General features: G+C 40.8%; 1 protein-coding gene across 4 annotated transcripts in view; it reads left to right on the top strand.

Annotated features, from left to right (window-relative positions):
• The first annotated feature begins 3,095 nt into the window (after nt 1-3,095).
• The window catches only part of SYNJ1 (synaptojanin 1), an 87,076-nt gene continuing 67,546 nt past the window's right edge, over nt 3,096-22,625 (top strand). For 2 of the 4 annotated variants that reach the window (XM_065876701.1, XM_065876702.1), the window contains exon 1: nt 4,280-4,403. In XM_065876701.1, coding sequence (XP_065732773.1) covers nt 4,280-4,403 — 124 coding nt within the window. Of the gene's footprint in view, nt 3,200-3,234; nt 3,319-4,257; nt 4,404-22,625 lie in introns of those variants that run through there. The other 2 variants (XM_065876700.1, XM_065876703.1) reach the window with 2 other exon arrangements.

The raw sequence follows: 22,625 nt of genomic DNA, 5'->3' as shown, positions 1-22,625 counted from the left end.
TAAAATGGCCCTTATGTTTTTAAACCCTGATCATGTGCTTGTTTCATGACTACAGTGATCTATTTTGAAAGGGTTTGGCCAGAGAAAACCATAATTCAAAAAGACACATGCACTGCAATGTTCATTGCAGCACTATTTACAATAGCCAGGTCATGGAAGCAGCCTAAGTGTCCATCGACAGATGAATGGATAAAGAAGATGTACATATATACAATGGAATATTACTCAGCCATAAAAAGGAATGAAATTGGATCATTTGCAGAAATGTGGATGGACCTAGAGACTGTCATACAGAAGTAAGTCAGAAAGAGAAAAACAAATATCGTATATTAACGCATATATGTGTAATCTTGAAAAATGGTACAGATGAACCGGTCTGCAAGGCAGAAATAGAGACACAGATGTAGAGAACAAACTTACGTAAGGACACCAAGGAGGGAAAGCCGGGGTGGGTGATGGTGGTGGTATGAATTGGGAGATTAGGATTGATACGTACACACTAATATGTATAAAATAGATAACTAATAAGAATCTGCTGTATAAAATAAAATAAAATCCAACCACTACCAAAAAAAAAAAAAAAAGGGTTTGGTAAAGCTGTGGCCTTCTACTGACAGCTCTACTAATGAGTCCAGTTTAACTTAAAGAAAAGCAGCAATTCAGACCAAGAACCAAGAAACATTGACCTAAATTGCCTTAGTTCAAAAATCGAAAGAAACCAGGAGTAGGCAGAACATCTCCTTCTAAAAGGGCCTAGCACAGATATTTCCCACTCTGAGAAAGGAGAGGTTCCTAGAGCAGCTGCACGCAGACACAGCTGCACTGGAAGTTTTGCTGTGGGCAAGTTTGGTTTGTGGTCCCAACTTCACTTCAAACTGAGTAATTTTCAACAAGTTAACTTTTCTGTGTCTCAGTTGTCATAAAAAGCAACTTCCAAGCAACATCCTCAATAACATCAACACATCTTCTGGAGCCATAACCTTACATGTGTTTTTCTGGTGCATATCTGTCTGGTATTCCTTCGGGGCTATACAAGTATTATACCTGAAAAGGCAAATAAGAAAAAATCCATTCTCACCCACTCCCATTTCATTTTTCTCTGTCCAGTGCAACCTCCAATTGAAGTGGGTTCTTCTGGCGGGGGACGGGGGGGAGCAAGCAAGGACCAGTAGAGTATCTTAATGAGTTTAATTCTGAGGCTGCTGTTAGTAACCACTACCAAGAGCAAAACAGTTTTTCTAAGGAGATAGTACATATTAAATGAGAGAAATCCCCTCCAGTTCTCAGAACTAAACCTGTGTTTCTGCATATCTCCTTCTATAAAGGAAGTGGTTTCTTTTCTAATGAACTATAGCTACTTTAGTATCCTGAAACCAGGGTGGGTCCAGCTTCTCTAAAATGGATGAAGAAATGTTAAATCAAGCCACATGACAGGGCCTGGAGGGGGAAATGATCTTGTGCAACACGCTAGATTTAAATTCTGCTTTTGCTGTTAATAAAAGCAAGAAGGGGAAGAAGCAAAGAAAGAGCAAAGGCAAGAGGAAACAGTTTCCCGGGGTGCTGAGTTCTTCAGGTTTTCAATTCCTTTTGACCCTCTGGGTTTTGACTTCATTCCCACATTTAGGTCTATTAAGTGGAAACGGAATGAGAAGTCCGTGGGACACACTGATATTAACCAGGAAAAATGATTTGTTGAAAAATGAGGATAGGATGAAAGGATAAGATGTCTTTAGTTATGAGATAACACGGACGGCAGGAGCTACTCGCCATTCAGTGCCGACCATAGCTGCCTCGGCCTGCGTACAGCCGTGCTGGAGTCTGGAGATCCTGACTTGGAACTTTCCACTCCACCGTACATACAGCTGAGCACTCTTTTTTTTTTTTTCCACACACACACACACACACACACACACACACTGTATTTTATTTTTACAAGAGATAAATAAACTGACACCAAGCATTGTAAATGGATGACCACAACAAAAGCAACAATGTTGCAATTACCAAACACGAAACACACTCATACTGTCATAATATTGACATTCAGTCCAGGAATCCTCCACTGTAACAGCTCCTTTACTTTGCAGTGAAAATTGATTTGTATATTTTTTGCCTCTGAGTCCTTGTGGGATTTTTTTTTAAATTCAAACAGAAAGTCACGAGAATTATAATCATTCTCATCAGTTCACTCAGTCCCATGTAATTAATTATTTTTTCATCTTGATCTTTTGTTAAAACTTTTATGAATTCATCAGTTTTCCATTAGAGCTCTGAAAATGCTTATTCATTCAGTTCAGCAGTATGGTCAGTTACCAGAAATCTGTACTTGTCAGAGTCTTTTCCATGAATTCCTTGAAGATGAAACCCTTTTATAGGAACATATTTGCAAAAGCATCAGAGTACACCCAGAACTGTCTGTAAATGACAAAAGACTTAAAAATGACCACGGTTAAAGATTTGATGAAAGTTCATAATAATGCAATTGGCAAGGAAATTTAGTTATTTCTGAGATATACATTTTACGAGCACCCTTTTTTAATAGTGCTCCTGAGGGCTCCAGAGCACACCAGAAGAAAAGGCAGCGAACAGAGTTGTTCCAAAGCAGCCATTAGTTCTTCTTCCTGCTACCTACCCAGACGCTCAGAATAAGAACTCTGCGCTGTTCGCAGTGAGACACCATGGACAGCTCTTCAGGCGCTGCCCTGTTGCCCAGCGTGCTGACTGTCCCGAAGCCTCCCCCCAAGCCAGTTAGGCGGGGGAGGCAGGGGGTGGTCCTGATACCCTTCTTGGGCACCTATCAATACCCGGCCCCCAAAGCTTTTCCCCTGAGTCCCTCCCCGTGGTTGGTAAGCTCTGAAAAGCCCACGCGAGGGGCCCGGGGAGGCCGCATTCTCCCTCTCCCAGCATCCTCAGCGGTGGGACCTGCAGCTGCAGCTTGGGGAACACGCCGCCCGAGGAGAAGGTCGCTGCGCGTGGAGGCGGCGGGCAGCTCACGGTTACCTGGCCAGCAGGGCATCCCAGAGGGGGCGGGACCTCCCCCCGAAGCCCCGCCCTTCCCCGCGAGGGGCGGGCCTTCCGCCCCCGGCCGCTGCGCCATGCGGAAGAGATGGGCCTGCTGGAGCGGAAGTGACGCTTCGGGCGGCTGTGGCGGCGGTGGCGGCGGCTGCGGAAGAAGGAGGAGGAGGAGCCGGAGGAAGAGGTGAGCCGGCCGGCTGGTGGGGGGGGCGGGGAGCGGCAGCGGCCAGACGCACCGGCTGCGGGGCGCGCGGGCCGGCGCTTCCTGAAGCAGTCTCCACCTCCGCAGCCTGGGCGGGAGCGGTGAGCGGCGACCGCGGGCAGCCAGGTACTGGAGGGCAGGCGGGGTGGTTGGGAGACCACCGGTTGTGCGGGGCGCCGCGTCGGGCGGGGAGCAGAGGTGACAGCGGCTGTCAGCCTGCCCGCGGGAAAGGCACCGAGTCAGTTTGGGCGCCTGGTCATCTCTTCTGGCGTATAATGGAGGGATCGGGCTGCTCCGCACTTCTGTCCCCCTGGGAAGGAGCCGCTCTCCGGGCGGTCGACAGCCGGGAAACCCCGAGGAGCCTCGGTCCGGTCCGTGTCCCGACTCGTGACTCTTCCCGGGTGGCCATTCATATCCACTGGCTGCTGCCTGCGGACCCCTCAGCCGGCGGTGCCCTGGCGCTGGGCTGGAGGCGGCGGTAGCCTGTACCGCTGCTCTTGCCCTTCACCGCCGCCCCCGGGAGAGGCCGTTGTGTCGGATAATCCTTTCCCCTTCTCTCGCCCCCTAAGGCGCTTTGAATCAGCCTTGTTAACCTTCCTTCGCACCTACCTCTTCTTGCCCCGCAGAGGATCGGCTTGAAGTTTCCGAATCGTTTCCCTTTCAACGTAGTTGACAAATTCTGAAGCAGGAAGCTGATAAACAACTCCGAGCGAAATACGCTCAAAATGTTTCCTTTTGGTAAACATTAAGTAAAGGGGAAACTCATCTTCACCAAACCGTTCATGGACTTGGAGTGATAAAACCCTGTCTTGCCTTGCTGTGAGAATTGGCAGCTTTTCCTCTTGCTTTTCGGTAAAATTAAGTGACGACTTATCTTTTGGAATCAACCATTCTCTCCCCAAGCTCCCCCCACCTTTTTTTTTTTACCACCCCACCCCCCCATCAAAACCTGGCAGGGAGGGACTTCTGGATGCCTTGCAGTCCTTTGCTGCAGAAGGAAACATTAGCTTCATTTGCTTTGCTTTGCTTGGTTTTCACAGGGCTGCCTCGGAAGAAAGGAGAATGGCGTTCAGCAAAGGATTTCGGATCTATCACAAATTGGATCCTCCACCTTTCAGCCTCATAGTGGAAACTAGGCATAAGGAAGAATGTCTCATGTTCGAGTCTGGGGCTGTAGCTGTGCTCTGTAAGTCATCTCTCACAGCCCAGCTGATCAGGGTCTGTTTTGCTTGAAATAATTCAGCTTCAACCATTTTTTAAAGAAGACTCTGATATGCTTTTATTTCCTTTTAACCAGACCTTATTTTCTTTAAAACTTTTATTTTCTTTTCTTCCTCCACTGCAGGTTTTTGTTGGGGCTGGGGAAGATGCAGGTTTTGGTACAGATTTTTGCTTTCTTGGGTTCTTCTGCCGCTTCTCAAAGTAAATCTTTCTTTCCAAAAAATTATCGTTGCTGTGTATAGCATATCACATAAACCTGTAAGATGGCTTGCTTGACATTTTGGCTGTAATGAACAGCATTTCTTATAGGTCAGTTGTAGTAATGGACTATAAGAGTATTTATTTAATATTGTTGGAGGATTTTATGGTGAGATGCTTACATTTTCATTAAGAGGATTGTAAACAACCTTCAAAATTTCATGTAAGGTAGGTGATTGATTTCATATTGTTTAAGAAACTACTCTGATAGTTTATTTTAAAGAAAAGGACTACTGCACCACAAGAAAAATAGTAGATTAGTAAGGCTTGGGTTATTTTGTGGGCAGATGGATGAAATTAAAACGAAAAAGATTAATTTGAACATTACACTTGCTAATATAAGATTTCGTCTGGTAACCTCAATTTAGGATTATTTCAAATGTGACTGTGTTGTCAGAGGCTCTCTAGTGGTAACGACTTGTTCTGTATTATGCTTTTGCTGTGTAGGATCAGTTTAGTTATTGGTCATATTTTTAAAAATTAAAAATACCATTTGAAAGGCATACTTACAACTGTAAGCCCCTAAATATTTTGAACTGTTAAACTTTCTCCATATTCAGTAGTGAAGGGCAGGAGGCCCTAATCTCTGCATACAGAATACTAACGTACAGAATATTAGTATCAGTTAAACCTGATTGATCTTAATACTCTGAAATAGCAAAATTTTATCCTGATTGGGGAAAAGGATAGTGACATAATGAAAAGTCTTAAGCAGAGAACAATGTATAAGAAATACGTATTTTTTGGTACATGTGGTAACATGGTTTGAGTGAACAGGAAGAGGCTGTATGTGTTCTAAGAAACAAGTGTTAGTAATATGGGTTATATTCAGTCAGACTTAATTCATTTACTGATACATTGTTATTTATGCTTAAATCAACTAAAATGTTACTTGCTACAATATTAATTTTGTAAAGCATGTTTCTTCATACTACAAATATTACTCTTATACTGATGAATTCTATCTAGATAAAACTATCTGTGGGGGAAAAAGGTTTGTTTTAGCATGTGAAACCCTTTTCAGCTGCTTGTGTGTTTTGGTGATTTCCTAATTTGTCTAAATTCTAAATGTTTCTCTAATTGTGATAACTGGTAATGATGGGAAGTCAAATTTTCAGCTACAAAGTTTGTATTACCTATAGTTATTAGGGTTATTGCTATACTTTACTCCAAGGTCAGGAAGCTTAAGGATAATCCTACTTCCAGACCTCCAGCAGTCCTCTCTTTTATGCCAAATAGTGGTTTAAAAAAACAAAACAAAACAACTTCCCAAACCATCCATTTTGGCATTAACATTCATTTTAAGGAAAAGAATCTTAAAAACATTGTCTTAACTATTTATTAACTCTTTTTATTTTCATTAGATTTAGACTATATAAGTAATTCTTTTCAGGAGAAAAAAACTGTGAATGTTGCCTCTCTCCGTAAAGCTAGCATAAATGGATATATGATCTCTTGGGTATGTCATTAGCTTTTCTACTAATTAGCTTTTCTACTGTAAACTTTCATATTTAAGACATTAATATTTAAGAGCTAACAGACCTTTTTATAACTTACTTGACATATAAAATTAATTTGACATTCAGGTCAGAATGATACCAAAGTGTGTATTTTTTGTGCTGTAGAATGTTCATTTTTCAAACCTTCACATTTTGTTAGTGCCTGTTGTATTCAGGGGGCTGTGCTTGTAAAATACTGAGGTGTTCTGTTTATCTTCACCAATCTCAGACCTTTGAATTTCGATGCATCTTGCATATTAATCTACCAGAAGAATCTCCTAAAATCATTTTTGATATTAAACCCAAATGTAACCCTATTTTTCAATAAGATTAAGTTCAGACTTCTCAGCCTGTCAATCAAGGCCTGCCATCATTTGGTGCCACCCTGTTGGTTCAGTGTTGATCTCCTTTAAGGGAGACTGGTGTTTCCTCAGTGCTCTCCCAAAGTAGCGTGCTTTTTTCCAACCGTCATCATGCTGTCCCTCTTCCTCCAAGACTGCTAGAATGCTTTTTTCTGCCTTTCCAGTCGAAGCCTGTCAGTTCCAGCTTGAGTCTTCTTCCTTAATGAGAATCTGCCCCTCCAGCTCACTCTTGTCTCTTCCTTCCCTTCATTTTGTGGAACTTAGTCTGTATCACAAGATGAATGCTTTTTGTATGCTGCTTTTGTTGTTCTCTACATGCTTGTGTGCAGGTGTTTTTCTTGAACGTACATGGTGAGAGTGACCCTAGCAGGACTCAGTTTCACGTACCCAAAGTTTGTGACTTCTACAGGCTTCAGTTGCCTGGGTTTAAAGTTTAAACAATTAGACATCTTAGGCAATACATATCGTTAAGGACTGACAGTCACTTAATTTTCTTGGCTTAGGCCAGAAGTGTCATGAGATAACCAATATGAAATGTCATTTTTCCTATTATTAGCACATATTAAAAAATAGGGTGCAAGTGAAAATAAACTCAGCTCATGGGTCCTCTTAGGACCCAAGTATCCACTAATTAATCAAGCCTTAGAATTCTGTCTTAATGTTGATAAAGATGTTAAATCAGTCATGATGCTATGACTTAATCAATCAATGAATCAGTGATTTTCAGCCCTGTGTGCACATTATAATTCCCTGGGAAGGTTTTTTACAAATACTGGTGTCTGGGCTCCAGCCCCACAGAGATTCTGATATAATTAGATTGGGATGAGCATTTCTGAGCATGGTTTATATAGGCCTTTCTATGATAGATTATGGCATAACTTTTTTGGCTCGCAGACGCTATCCAAAATAACCATGTTTCCAGAATTTCAGTGCTGTTACTGTCTACTGTGGGGTCCGTAATGAGTTTCCTTGAAACCCTCAGCCTGAACCAAGTGCTGGTGTTCCCATAGCACTTTTAGTCTAGTGCTTTTCACAGAACGTGGAACTGTGTTCAGGTTTCTGCATCTGGATGCTTCACTCCTTGAGGAAAAGGCCCAGGTCTCAGTAATCTTTGTATCCCTAGTGCTTAGTTCAGTGTCTTACTCATATTGCAGAATAAATGATTATTAAATGAATGGCATGGGGGGAAGACTAACCTAATGTAGATTATAGTATTCTGTGTTTGTAGTGCAGTATTCTGTGTTTGAAAGTGTGGTACCTTTTCATATAAAATTTATTTTCTGTCTTTTAAAGAATTGCTGTTTGACCGAACTGCTGATGTGAAACACATACGTTACACATTGTTTGGATTTGTTACTGAAAAATTCTCTTGGAAATAACTATTAACCACATCGTTAAGGTTTTTCTGAAATGCCAATTAAAATGTGTGTGACGAATGTTCTTCATAACTGCCATAAGTACTGTTAGCAGTTTGTTTTAAAATTACTTTTCTTGAGATGGAAAATTGTATCGATTTCTTTCATTGCATTTATTTATTTAAAGAAACCTTTGGACTTCCCTGGCAGTCCAGTGGTTAAGACTCCACACTTCCACTGCATGGGGCACGGGTTTGATCCCTGGTTGGGGAACTAAGATCCCACATGCCTCGAGGCACGGCCAAAAGTGAAAAAAATAATAATAACAAAATAAAAATTTAAGAAACCTTCTGGAACGTTCTTAGGTAATAGTTAATATGTTTTTTAGCCACATGCCCATTTTCAGTGTTACTCATTTTTGAAAATTACTAGTCCAGAAAAATGTTCAGTTGAACCAAAAATTTGATGTCTGTGGAGCAGTGACTCAGTGTAGCAAGTGGACTCTCTGTGCCTGGTATACTGCGTCTGAGCCAGCATAAGCACAAGAGTGATGGTCAGCAAGTTGTAACACTACACCCTTCTTCTTGGAAACTAATTTTTTTTTAAATTTATTTATTTTTGGCTGCGTTGGGTCCCCGTTTCTGCGCGAGGGCTTTCTCCAGTTGTGGCAAGCAGGGGCCACTCTTCATCGCGGTGCACGGGCCTCTCACTATCGTGGCCTCTCTTGTTGCGGAGCACAGGCTCCAGACACGCAGGCTCAGTAGTTGTGGCTCACGGGCCTAGTTGCTCCGCAGCATGTGGGATCTTCCCAGACCAGGGCTCGAACCCGTGTCCCCTGCATTGGCAGGTGGATTCTCAACCACTGCGCCACCAGGGAAGCCCGAAACTAATTTTTTAAGAGATAAAGGAAGACATCTGTCAGTTTCGTGTTGAGTTCAGTTTTCCTCCACTTTGTACAGTTAGACACATGAAAAGACCATCACAAGGGACGGACAAGTAGCCAGTCAGATAGATACATGCTTTAAATTCACAGGCTATCTCATTATTTTACAACCCATCTCATGCTTTAGTAAAGGTAAATAATTTGCTTTATAATTGTATCCTAAATAGAAGATGGAGTAAAGGGAAGGTCAGCACATCGGAAATGGAGGCTGATGTGCGGGTCACATAGATAGTGAGCGTAACATCTGTATTAAACGTAAGAGAGGAGTTTATAAAGGGCATTGGCAATAAACTCTTTGTTGCAGCTGTTTTCCAAGTAATGTAAATACTTTTTCCTGTGATTATGTATAGCCTTGGAATGGCGCCTTTTAACTAACCCATATGTGTTTGATTTTCAATGGTTTTTTAATATTCAAATGTATATATGGTGCTCACTTTTAGGGTCCGCAGTGTTGCCCGTTTATGCTGCATAGCTGTATCATAGCCTTGCTAGTTGTGTGTGGTTGGTTGACCCTCTGGGTATACAAATGTTAGTCTGAGTGGCGTCTTACTCGTTTGTTCATAAGTGAATGATTGTGCATGTGTTGTATGTCATAGTATGTCGTCACATAAAAGGGAGGGAGCAAATAACCATTACATTAAAATAATATTGGACCAAATGACTTACTTGCTCTAAACAGTTTCTTGTACCCCTTAACCTGTCTTCAGAAGTTGCATAGAGTTACAGTAGTGTGTAAATTAAATATTGTGAAGTTATGGATCACCTTTTTAAAAGACGGGGATGTACGGTGTTGATGTAAATTCCTAACTCTTAAAATGAGAGCTATCATTCTTTTGGGTGTCACATACTGGTACGGTAGGAAGGATTAATTGCGTTTATCTGTCTAGTGGTAAGATTATCTTCAGGCTTTAACTCTGGACCTGGTTTTACCCCACATTGTCCGTCTAAGTGTCTTTGTCTACCTAATTTGTTTTCTTTTATCATGGAAACCTGAGCTGTAAAACAGAGGGATAAAATTCTGGAGCTCTTTGTCACAGAATGTGAAGTGTCTTGCCTTTTCTATGAAACTGTACACGGTAAAGGAGTCATACTTGCTATTCACTGGAAGTTACTCTGCTAGTCACAACATTAAGCCAGAGAGGCCTAAGCTTTCTCTTTTATGGCATCCTTGGGGTCTTATTAAGTTTTTAACAGCACCCGTAAGCCACCGTTGTGTTCATTAAATAGTTAGGTCCAAACAATAAATATTTATGTCCTAACAACCTTTAGTAGCTGTTTGGAAAAAATATTGCAAAGAAATTGAAAATAATTTATTTCCTTCATAAATAGCCACAGTTCTTTATTTACGGTATGGGAATGCCTGTTGAGCACTGAACAGCTTTCCAGACCTTGGCACCAGATTGAAAAGCACCACGCTCATTGCCTGTTCCACGTTGATTCTGGAGCAGTACTTGTTTGTTTTTTAATCGCAGCAACCACTGAAAACCCAGCTTCACTAAAATATGATGTCTGATGTCATAAAGGAACATACTGCAATCAAATGTTAAAACTCTGAACTACCCCAAGCTAATAGTTTGGGCAGTGTCCAGCATGTGTTGAATATCTCCGTGTTTCTTTCCATTTAAAATATCCCTCGTCTCTCCTGAGAGTTTGCTGAAGTGTCCCAGACCATCTCAGCATACAGTTTAGACTGGCATTAGACATGCTTTATTTCATTTAATTCTGTGGGTTGTACTTTTATCCACATTTCGCAGATGTGGAAACTGAGGCTTGGAGAGATTAAATAACTTCTCTAATGACATAGTCTTACCATTTGCTTTTTCGCTGTAATTATTATTTATACTTTTGTTAGGGTGGTGGTTATTATTTGGGGGGGTTGAGGAATGAAGAGCAAAAAGAAAAGAATGCCAGTAGACTTTAGAGTGAAATGGTAAGCATTTTCTAATGAGGGAAGTGTTAAACTTGCTGTGTTTTTACCTACAAACTGTTAATATCTAAGAGGGAAACATGGTTTGATTTAGCGTTAGGTAATTAGAAACTTTATGTTTTAACTTTGCCAGGCCAAGTTAAATGTCAGGTTTTAGAATTTTGGATGAGTGTAGTAGGTGGTGATGACAAGCAGTGTGCATAGTTTTTTGTTTGTTTTTTTAATTGCCAAATGCTACTAGTCAGCACGATTGCCCTTTAGATAAGTTGCAGTATCTTATCCCTTTTTAAGAAAAAATTTCAAGTTGAGGAAGGAAGTGCCTTTTTTTTTTTTAAGAATTTTTTTTTTTTTTTCCTGCGGTACGTGGGCCTTTCACTGTTGTGGCCTCTCCTGTTGCGGAGCACAGGCTCCGGACGCGCAGGCTCAGCGGCCATGGCTCACGGGCCCAGCCGCTCCGCGGCACGTGGGATCTTCCTGGACCGGGGCACGAACACGTGTCCCCTGCATCGGCAGGCGGACTCTCAACCACTGCGCCACCATGGAAGCCCAGAAGTGCCTTTTTTATAGTTGACTTTTTCTGTGCAGAAAAATGAAATTTAGACTTGTTATATATCACTTTATGTTAGGGTTGCAAAAATTCATTTTCTTTTTGTAAATCATTTTTGGAATGTTCATATTTAATAGAAAAGAAAATAAATAGCAACTTAAATATCAACACTTAAAAAAAAATCAACCTTACTTCTCTATCCTGGGCAGCAGGATTAGCCTGCTAACATAGGGCCAGTAGTCGTTCCTAAGTGCCTTCATTTCTTTACCACTTAAGTGTGCTATGAGGAAATAAAAGTGAAGGCAAAAAATTTCTCTCTCACTGAACAGTAAAGCCTTGTTATGTGACTTCTTATTATATGATTTCAGGTCTCTCAGATGTTCTAAAATGTCCTTAAAATATAACTAGGCCAGGAATGTAGCAGGATACTTGCTTCTGAGCATGATGGTGTAACAGGATCTGTATTTGCCCTCCCACCTTAAATAACAACAACAAAATAACGAACAAAAAAATGTGAAACAATTTTCAGCTCTTGAACAATAGACAGCACAAGACACTGATCCCTAAGAGAAGGGAAACAAATGAGGGGAGCCTTGCAGTCACTGCCTTGAGAGCTTCCAGGCTACAGCAGCAGCAGGGTCAACCCAGACAAAGCCTGGCAGTCTCCCTGAGTTGAGGAGATAGAGTAGGGGCTTCGGCGAAACGCGAGCATCTAGAATTCTCAGGACTAAGTACCAGAAAAGGTATAACTGCACGGAGCTCCTGAGATGTGTAGCGGATTCCACTTGAGGCATCAGCTGAGTTCTGATTGGTGCCAGTGTATGAGGAAGCTATCAAGGCAGGAAAGAACCACCAAAGAGGAGCAGGCAGAAAAATTCCTGGAGCTCAGGGCTGGGAATAGTTCATGCTCCAAACAGCCAGAATGGAGAAAACTGGTAATACTTGGGGGATTGGGTTGAACACTCAGAGAAGGGTATATTACTTCAGTAGTGGGGCCAAGTAGCTCTAGACCACATGCTGCTCTGGTCCTGCATGACAGAGCTTCAAAGCAAGACCCAAAGGGGTCAGACTGTTTCCAGATAATTTCCAAATAACTCAACTGTATCCCAGAATAAAGATTAAGACTGTTTATAGGAATACAAAATGTATATACATATATATCCAGCATTCAACCCTGTCAATTTCACAGTGTCTGGCATTCAGTTAAAAATTACCATGCGTGAAACGAAGCAGGAAGATATACCCTGTAATGCGGAGAAAAGTCAATCTGTAGAAACAGATGCTCAAATTAATAAGAACATTAAAACGGCTATTATAAATATAGTCCATATGTTCAGGAACACAGGAAAGAATGAGCATGTTAAGGAGAGACATGAAAAATGTAAAGGCCCAAATCAAACTTCCAGAATTGAAAAAAACAATGTCTGAGATGAAAACAATACACTGATGGGGATTAATAGATTAGACTCTGCAGGATAAATGAGTGGCGAATTTGAAGACAAAATAATAGAAACAACCCAAAATGAAGCACAGGAAAGCAGACTAAAATAGATAAACAGAGCATCAGAGGGCAGTGGGACAACTTCAAGTGGCCCCATATGTATGCGCAGTTGGAATCCTAGAAGGAAGGGGGTGGAGCAGGAAAATATTTGAAGAAATAATGGCTGACAAGTTTCCAAAATTGATGAAAACTATAAATCCATGGATCCAAGAAGCTAAATGAACCCCGAGCAGAAGAACCATGAAGAGAAAGAACTACACCCAAATATGTGATCAAATTGCTTAAAACGGTGACGCAGAGAAAAACCCTAAAAACAGCCCAGGAAAGAAAAAAAAAAATGATATACACGTAGAAGAAGGAAGAAATAAATCATGATGGACTTCTTCAGAAACAGTCCAAGCCAGATGAGAAAGAGCTAGATCTTTATTATTTATTTTTATTTTTATTTTTTTTTTTACATAGAGCTAGATCTTTAATGTACTGAAATGGAAAAAACAAAAAAAAAAACAGCCCTGAAACTGTCCACCTAGAATTCTGTACCCAGTCACAAACAAAGATGATGTAAAGACTTTCAGATGTTCAGAAGCTTAAACAAATGAGCCAGTTATATGAGTAGCAATTTAAATAGTATTGCTTTCCTTTGCATCTAGCGCCAGTACATTCCGAAATTTTGAGGTTGTAAAGTCCGAATCAGTGACATTTTGTTACTTAGTTATGTTTTAACTCTAAGCTTGAAAGAGGTAGAAAGAGTGGAATAGATAAGTGCAGTTGGGGTTAGTCTTGTAAGCAGAGTGCCAAAAGGAGGCACATATTTAAAAATTGCATATCATGTTTTTACTGGTGACAGTTTAAATTTGCTTGAGTCTTTTAATGGTTGTTAATAAGAATTTGTGTTTATCTTTTTCCACTAAAATAGATTTTGCAAGTGAAAGCCATTGTTATTCCTCTGTAATGTTACACAATATAAGCAATGCATTCACATTGGAGTGCATTTCATAGCTAATGAACTAATCAAATTACTGTGAGTACATTTGGCATTTGGAGATATGCATTAACTCTTCGTGGTCAACTGGACACCAATTTAATTACTCCCTCAGTTCAGGCTGAAAGAATTTATGCGCTCTTTATACTCCTGGATGATTTTAAGATACCTTAAGTCAGTTAAAAGAAAAAATAAAAAACAAAATACTTCTTATTAAATTATTAACTAAAACATATTGAATGTTATTAAAATACTCTCTTCTTCCCTTTTATTATAGTCTTCTTACATAACTTTATAAAGTTTGTTTGCTTATATAAACTAGGTCTTCGCAATAAATATTTATTATGGGTTATGTTTCATTTTGTTCACTAGTCGACCGTAGGATTGCTGTTGTCTGTTGAATACCTTACTGAAAGGTAGATAAACAGCCTTTTAATATCCTGTGGACCATGTTCGAAGTATAGGCAGGATGAATCTTATTGTTATTTATTTTATTTTTTAAATTAAAAAAAATATATTTTATTTATTTGGCTGTGCTGGGTCTTAGTTGCGGCACACGGGCTCTTCGTTGCGGCATGCGGATCTTTCAGTTGTGGCATGCATGTGGGATCTAGTTCCCTGACCAGGGATTGAACCCAGGAACCCTGCATTGGGAGCACGGAGTCTTAACCACTGGACCATCAGGGAAGTCCTGAATCTTATTATTAAGTAAATTCCTAGCTGGTTGTACATTAGTGCTCATTAGTGGTCTGTCTTAGTCAACGTTGGGGATGTGACTTTGGCCTATCTTGTTTTACAATTTGATTATTTTCTTGGAGAATGGGGTAGAAAGGTCGTTATCAGATTTGTAGATGTTGCAAAGCTGTGCGGGACTGTTACAGAGCTGGGTAGAATAATTATTTATTTTGGATGGCACAGTTGAGATCCAATTTTTTTTCAAACTGAGAAAATGGGTTAGAACCTACAAAATGAAAATGCCCTCCCCCTTGTTTGAGTTTTGTGTCCATTCCTGAACCAACTGCTGTGGCTACAGGGATATCAGGTGCTACTTGGGTTGGGCAGATGATTGGCAAAAGAAGGTAGAAATTTCTATGATTGTTTGAGTTCCCATAAAACCCCACCTGTACCATGGCTACATAGTAAGGGAGGGTGGGCACAGGTACTGGGTCGATGGTCACCTTGACCACTGCATTCCTTCAAATCTGCTCTCCTTCAGTCTTCCTTATCTCAAGGGATTGCTCTCCATCCACCTAGCTGCTTAAACCAGAACTTAAGAATCACCCTCTACACCTCCTTCTCTCTCATTTCACACATTCACTCCATTACCAAGTACAGTCAACTCAACCTCCTAATTTCATTGAGAATCCACGCAGTTCACCGTTTCAGCTGGTTCTACACCAGTCAAGCCACTGCAGTCTCTTTCATGGACCATTATAATAGCCTCCTTAAATGGTCTCCCTGCTTCCACTCCCCCTACCCACTCTCCAGTGTTCTTAAATACACAGTTTAGATCTTATTATTCCCCTGCTTAATACCCTTCAGGGGTTGGTCACTGAACTTAAAATCCAAACTCTTTAAAATGACCTGCAGTAAAATCGAGTCCGTCTCCCTCTTCAGTCGTACACTGTACCGTCTGTTGGTTTCTGTGTTCCAGCCACATTGGCCCTTTTTTTTTTTAGTTCTGAATGTATCAAATTCTTTCTGATCTCAGGGTCTTCACAAAAGCCGTTCCTTCTGCTCAGGATTTTATTTTTAAAGATAAACTTGTTTGCACACATGGAAACGTATATAAACGATAAATGTTCGACTTGATGACTTATTACAGAGTGAACATATTCATGTTACCACTACCAGGTCGAGAATAGAACGTTATTGCTGGCTCTTCAGAAGATTCTCTCATGTTCCTTTCCAATTATCTCCATCATGATCTGCAAAGATAATCACTGTCCTGACTTCTTAACTCATAGATTAGTTTTATCTGGTTTTCAACTTAACATAAATGGAATCATTCAATATGTATTCTGTTGTGCCCAGCTTCTTTCATTCAGTGTTAAATATGGGAGATCATGCATGTTGTAGCGTATAGCAGTGGTTTATTCATTTTTATTGCTGTGTAGTATTCCATTGTATGAATATTCCACTATTCTGTTGACATTTGCTTTCTTTCCAATTTTTCCTATTATAAGTGACACTAGTATGAATATCCTTTTACATGTCTTTTGGTGCACATACATACATATTTCTGTTGGATATTTTCTTAGGAATGGAATTTCTGCTCGTAGGGCATGTGGATGTTGTCTGGAACACTTTTACCTGCACTCTGAATTTGGCTAACTTCCTGTTTATTCTTCAGGTTTCAACTTAAAGGTCACTTCTGCAGGCAGCCAGGCCTATTCTAACCACCACCGTCCCCCACAAACAATTTTAGATTAGGTCCTCCTGTTGCAACTCCATCACTGTACTTAGTATAATTCATAATTTTGCAGGTATATGATTATGTAATGCCTGTCTTCCCAGTGGAAGGTATTGGGGCACCGACCTTTTTTTATTCCTAGAACTTTGCCAGGGTCCTGGTATACGGTAGGCATTCAGTAGATACTTGTTGAACAAATGAGTGAAAGGTTACTTTTATTTTGAAATGTTGCCAAGATTGGGGTGTGCAGTTTATATAGAGTGCTAATTTGGATAGCTGAGTGTCTTTCAGCTGGAAGTTTAGCTATTTACTAATACAAAGAAAACCTGTTTCCTTTAAAATAATTTTCTCTTTATGTGTGATGAAATGGAAAGCGTCTTTACCACCAGCTGGCTGTATGATCTTGGACGAATCACCTAGTCTTTTTCTTCTGAAAATGAGTAGCTTGGACTGCGCGATCTCAAGGATCCTCTGACTAGAGGCTCTCTGCTTCTACACCAGAGTGGTACCTGCATGCAAATAAGCCGGCCACAAACTGCGGTGCATGCAACCACAGGCAAATTGTGTTTCTAGGAAGGTCGTGCTAATTTGTAATCCTGTTTTCATATTCTTACTGGCTTTCTTCAGCTTGGTCTTCTGTATCATCAGCTGAGGAAAGACAGTCTGTTCCCACCTGGAAGGTTTGAGCCACAGCAGAATGTTGACCTTGGATGGCAGGACCTTCAGTGGGTAGCGTAATTATTTAGTTTGAAATATTGTTAATTCATCAGAAGTTAGAGAAATCTACATTCAAATTTAATCTTCAAAGTACCATTTAGGTTTTTAGAGAAATGACTTTTTATCTATCTGAATGTCTTAGATAATAAGTTAATTTTATTTCTTTCCATTCAGATGGTAGAGTTAGCAAGGCAGATGTGACCATCGTGTTGCAGTTATCCTATGTTTAATAAGCCTGTATTTTAGAGACACAACTCATGAAAATCAAGACATAGGTATATGATTATGTTTTCATCTGAATTTCTGTAGCCTGATCTTATGTTTCTTAATTGCCTTAACTTCTCATTTGAGAAGGGCGGGTGTAACACCAGCAATGCTGAGTAATGCCAGCTGTGTCATATGACAGAGTGCTATAAAATAAGCCAGTCCAGCAAAAAAAGGTGTTGAGTAATGTGATAGAGAACAATAGGTATGTTAAATTTTGATAGAGAACAATTGATGTATTTATACTCTGAGTGTTTTCTGTAGTCTATAAACAGATAATCTCTATACCTTCTATTTTCATTACTTTCCTGTAGTTTAAATAGGAGACGTAGATTAGGGCTGCCTTCAGTCATGAATTTGTTCAGTTAAAAAACTCTGAAACAGGCACAGAGCTAAAATAATGAATAAGTTATCTGTATTAAGTTGTGGGATATCACTAGCTTGTGGCTTTACGTAGTTTTAAAGACTTCTTAACTACTTCTGTGATGACACGTAAAGGTAAGCTTATGATTTTCCAGCTACAAGTTTGACAGGAGGATGTGAAAGCTAATTTATTTAGGATGAATGTAAGGAAAACATTTGTGACAGAGTATTAGCAATATTTACCCTTCGTGGGCTCTCCATTCTATAATTGCCGAGTCTGCTTCTTTCCCAATTTGTTATATATCTGTTATTTGATGAATATATGATAGACTTGGGAAGAGCAGGCCATGGGGCCATTCTCAAGGCTGTAGAACTTATTGCTCCCTTTCAAGTGTATAAAAGTCCTAGTGCCCATTGAACTTTTGCCTACTTGGAGGAAAATACCTCTCGGATCACTTAGAATCCCAGTAGCCTGTCCTCTCCCACTGACTGGCCAGGTTATCTTGTCTTCTCTCCTCTCTGAATTTATCCAGGATACCAAAGAATGTTGTCAGAATAAATTTTTTTTTTAATTAAAAAAATTTTTTTTGTGGTACACGGGCCTCTCACTGTTGTGGCCTCTCCCGTTGCGGAGCACAGGCTCTGGACGCGCAGGCTCAGCGGCCATGGCTCACGGGCCCAGCCGCTCCGCGGCATGTGGGATCTTCCTGGACCAGGGCACGAACCCGTGTCCCCTGCATCGGCAGGCGGACTCTCAACCACTGCGCCACCAGGGAAGCCCTGTCAGAATAAATTTTATCTGGGGAAGTATCAAACAGACATCAAAGAAGAGAGAATAGTGTCGTTGATTCCCATGTATCTGCCAGCCAACCTCAGCGATTATCACAGACACTTTTTAAAATATATTTATCTATTTATTTATTTATTTATGTCTGTGTTGGGTCTTCGTTGCTGCACGCAGGCTTTCTCTAGTTGCAGTGAGCAGGGGCTACCCTTCGTTGTGGTGCGTGGGCTTCTCATTGCGGTGGCTTCTCTTGCTGAAGAGCACGGGCTCTACGTGCGCGGGCTTCAGTAGTTGTGGCGTGCGGGCTCAGTAGTTGTGGCTTGCGGGCTCTAGAGCGCAGGCTCAGTAGTTGTGGCACACGGGCTTAGTTGCTCCTCGGCATGTGGGATCTTCCCGGACCAGGGCTCAAACCCGTTCCCCTGCATTGACAGGCGGATTCTTAACCACTGCGCCACCAGGGAAGTCCAATCACAGACGCTTGTGTTTATCTATATCCCTTATCTGCTATTCCCCCCCCCCCCACCGCCACCACTGTTTATTTTGAAGTAAACCCTGGACATCATTTAATTTCATCCATAAGTATTTTTTGAGAATAAATGTTTATGGCACATATTTTATTTTGCTTTAAATTCTTTTCTATGACCTGATTCATATTCATACATTCACTAGGAGTAGATTCAGAGGCCCTTCAGATGATCAGTTCTAATGACGTGAGAATATGTTAAAAATATAGCTATAATTATAAATTTATGCTTAAGATAGCTCTGTGTTCTCAGGAAATGCACATTTGCACTAGATTGATGACTAAGATTTAAAGCACGAATGAAAGATAGTGTTGAATGTGACATGAGAAGAAAAGTTTTTCCAGTTAAAATAAGGAAAATAAGGAGGAGGTTAGTTACTGTTGTTGCCTGAGGTGTCACAGCAGTAACTTCAGAAGCCAGGCTCTGTCTTACCTTCCGGGCTTAACAAATGAGCTGAAGACATGTGGCCCTCCTTACCTCAGCTGAACTGCCCAAGATCTTGATCAGCTCAGAATGACTCCTGAAACAATGGGCTTCTTGGCTATTCCTACCTACCTGTGGTTAGAAATCAGTCACTTGGAAAAAAGAAAGGTTTGTTTTTCCTAGCGTTTCGTTTGTTTAATAACAACATGAAAAGGAGGAAAAAAAACCCACTTCTCTTTCAAGAAGCAGTCTGTTGCCCTCATGGAAAGCGTAGTAGATAACCTTGAAAGACAGCACTAGCAAGAGAGTGAGTAGCCTGAACTTCCGTATCACCACGTTTCCTGAACTTTCATTTCTGCTCGTTGTTTCCTCTGAGCTCTCCACAACCCCTGCCATTTTATACGCTCCGCAGCTTACACCCTGGTTAGCAGTCATTTAACAGTGCCCATTTTCCCATCCTCACCTTCACACCCCACGACAGACATGATGTCACTGTGAGGAGCTGTTAAACTTCAGTAATGAAGGCATTCAAATGCTGTCAATGGTAAGATAAAATGTTTATCTTTTTATGCATTATTTATAAGGTTTTTTTTAATTTTTAATTTTTTTTTTAATTTTTTTTTTTTTTTTTTTTTTTTGGTACGCGGGCCTCTCACTGCTATGGCCTCTTCCATTACGGAGCACAGGCTCCGGACGCGCAGGCTCAGCGGCCATGGCTCACGGGCCCAGCCGCTCCGCGGCATGTGGGATCTTCCCGGACCGGGGCACGAACCCGCATCCCCTGCATCAGCAGGCGGACTCCCAACCACTGCGCCACCAGGGAAGCCCAAATTTTTTTTTATTTAAAAAAAAAATTATTATTACTACTATTTGTGGCTGCGCTGTACAGCTTGTGGGATCTCAGTTCCTGAACCAGGGATTGAACCCAGGCCCCCTGCAGTGAAAGCACAGTGTCCTAACCACTGGATTGCCAGGGGATTCCCCTTATGTATTAATTTTAAAACTTAACGAAACATTCCCTTTTGTGCCCAAATCTCTCAATTTATTTTTGTCTATTAGGTGAATACTTAATCAATAGCTGCAGTGTTTAGAGTCACTGTGTTAGGTGGGCATCATGTTGAGGTATAAAGAAATCAGACTTAGTTTCTGTTGCTGCTAGTAGACGAGTGTCTGTGGCATAGAGTAGAGAGAAGAAAGAGATTTCCTTCCAGCCAGAGTCATCAGAGGAAACTTCAGGAAGAAAGCGGCATTTTTTGTTAGGTATTGAAAGATGGGTAATATTTGGAAACACAAAGATGGCTAACAGGTATTCGGGGTGGAAAGAACGTGGCGAACAGCGAAAGAGGGGAGGGAGGGGAAAGAACATGGAGCCTGTAGGAGGGGAACACGTTACTCATTTTGGCTAAGGCCTGGGATGCAAGGGGAGACTATTAAGGGAAGAAGAAAGATGGGGATGGATTGAGTAAAGTCGTTACAAATGCTGTGTTTTATCTAAAGGTTATACACATTATTTTAAAGTGTTATGGCTTTCTTTCTTTTTTTAAATTAATTTATTTATTTTTGGCTGTGTTGGGTCTTGGTTGCTGCACGCGGGCTTTCTCTAGTTGCGGTGAGCCGGGGGGGCGGGGCTTCTTTTCATTGCGGTGCCTTGGCTTCTCATTGTGGTGGCTTGTCTTTGTTGTGGAGCACAGGCTCTAGGCGCGTGGGCTTCAGTAGCTGTGGCTCGCGGGCTCTAGAGCGCAGGCTCAGTCGTGGCGCACGGGCTTAGTTGCTCCACGGCATGTGGGATCATCCCAGACCAGGACTCGAACCTGTGTCCCTGCATTGGCAGGTGGATTCTTAACCACTGTGCCACCAGGGAAGTCCCATGGCTTTCTTTTTTTTTTTTTTTTTTTTCCCCATGGCTTTCTTATTTTAAGTAATCTTTTTATAGTGGAGGAATCTCAAATTATTTTCTAGAATTAAGTTACCAGAGAAATGGGACAATAATTTAATTAGATCCCTTCTAATCATATATTTCTCTGGATTTCATGGAGTTTCACAAAAGAAGGGAATCTTTTTCCCCCAATTAAAAAAATATATATGGGGAGGGAATAAAATGGTACTGTAAGAGTTTATCTTCATGCCATTTAGAGAAAAAAGCTTCATAACTTAGGCATAGGCACATGTATTTTCAAAGTTATTTTTGCTGGCTACATTAAGAAAATTTTTTTAAATTTTTAAATAATTTCAAATATATGGAAAAGTTGAAGTTCAGTACAAAAGAACTTTTTTTTTCTGAACTATTTAAGACTACTAAGTTGCCAACAAGTTACCCTGTCACCCCCAAATACTTTATTACATATTTCCTAGAAAGGTATTCACCTACGTAACTACAATATAATCATCAAAATATTAACATTGGTACCTTACTGCTGTCTAATCCTCAGACTCCATTTAAGTTCATCAATTGTCCCAACAATGTCTTTCGTAGCAAAAAAGATCCAGTTGAATTTTGTGCATTTTATTTAGTTATCATGTCTCTTTAGTCTCCTTAAATGCGGAAAAGTTTCTCAGGCTTTGACGTTTATGACCATAAAACTTTTGAAGATCAAGGCCATCTTCATTGTTTTGTAGAATGTCCCTCACTCTCGGTTTGTCTTATGGTTCCTCATGCTCAGATTGAGGTTATCTTGGCAGGAATATTACAGAAGTGCTGCTGCGTTCTTTTCATTGTATCCTGTCAGTTGACACAATCTTGACTTGCCCCATTACTGTTGGTGTTCACTTGGATTACTTGGGTTAAGGTGGTGTCTGCCAGGTGTCTCTGGCTGGCTCTTTTTTCCTTTATAATTAATAAGTGTTTGGAGGTGATGTACTTTGAGATTATGTATGGTCCCATTTCAGTTTATGGGTTTATTCAGTGGGTTGTAATCTGTTACTCTTATAATTTATTTTGATGCTCAAATTGTCCCAGATTTCACCAGTAAAAGAAGCCCCTTTAAGCCAGCTTCTGCATTTTTGTAACATGCCACCATCATTCTTTGAACACTCCCTTACTTTCTGGTGCAGAAACATGTTATAGGCTCATCTTGTCCCTGCCCTTCCCCTGGAATTCGCTGTTTCTCCGAGGAGTCCTAGTTCCTTTTAGTGGAGAATGGCATTAGAAGGCAAGGTTTGGGTGCTAGGTGTGCTGTTTGTTATTGGAGTATTGCTGGTCGTGGTCCTGTCAATGGCTAGAGCTAAGGAGAACATGTAAGTGTATATGATATGCATACATAGTTATACCCACCCATTTATATCTCTGTCAGTCTGTCTCACTGGAGAACCGTGAGTTCATACTGGT

The sequence above is a fragment of the Phocoena phocoena genome, chromosome 4 (assembly GCF_963924675.1).
Source record: "Phocoena phocoena chromosome 4, mPhoPho1.1, whole genome shotgun sequence".
Taxonomy (NCBI): Eukaryota; Metazoa; Chordata; class Mammalia; order Artiodactyla; family Phocoenidae; genus Phocoena; species Phocoena phocoena.
This window is presented reverse-complemented; position numbering and strand designations above follow the sequence as displayed.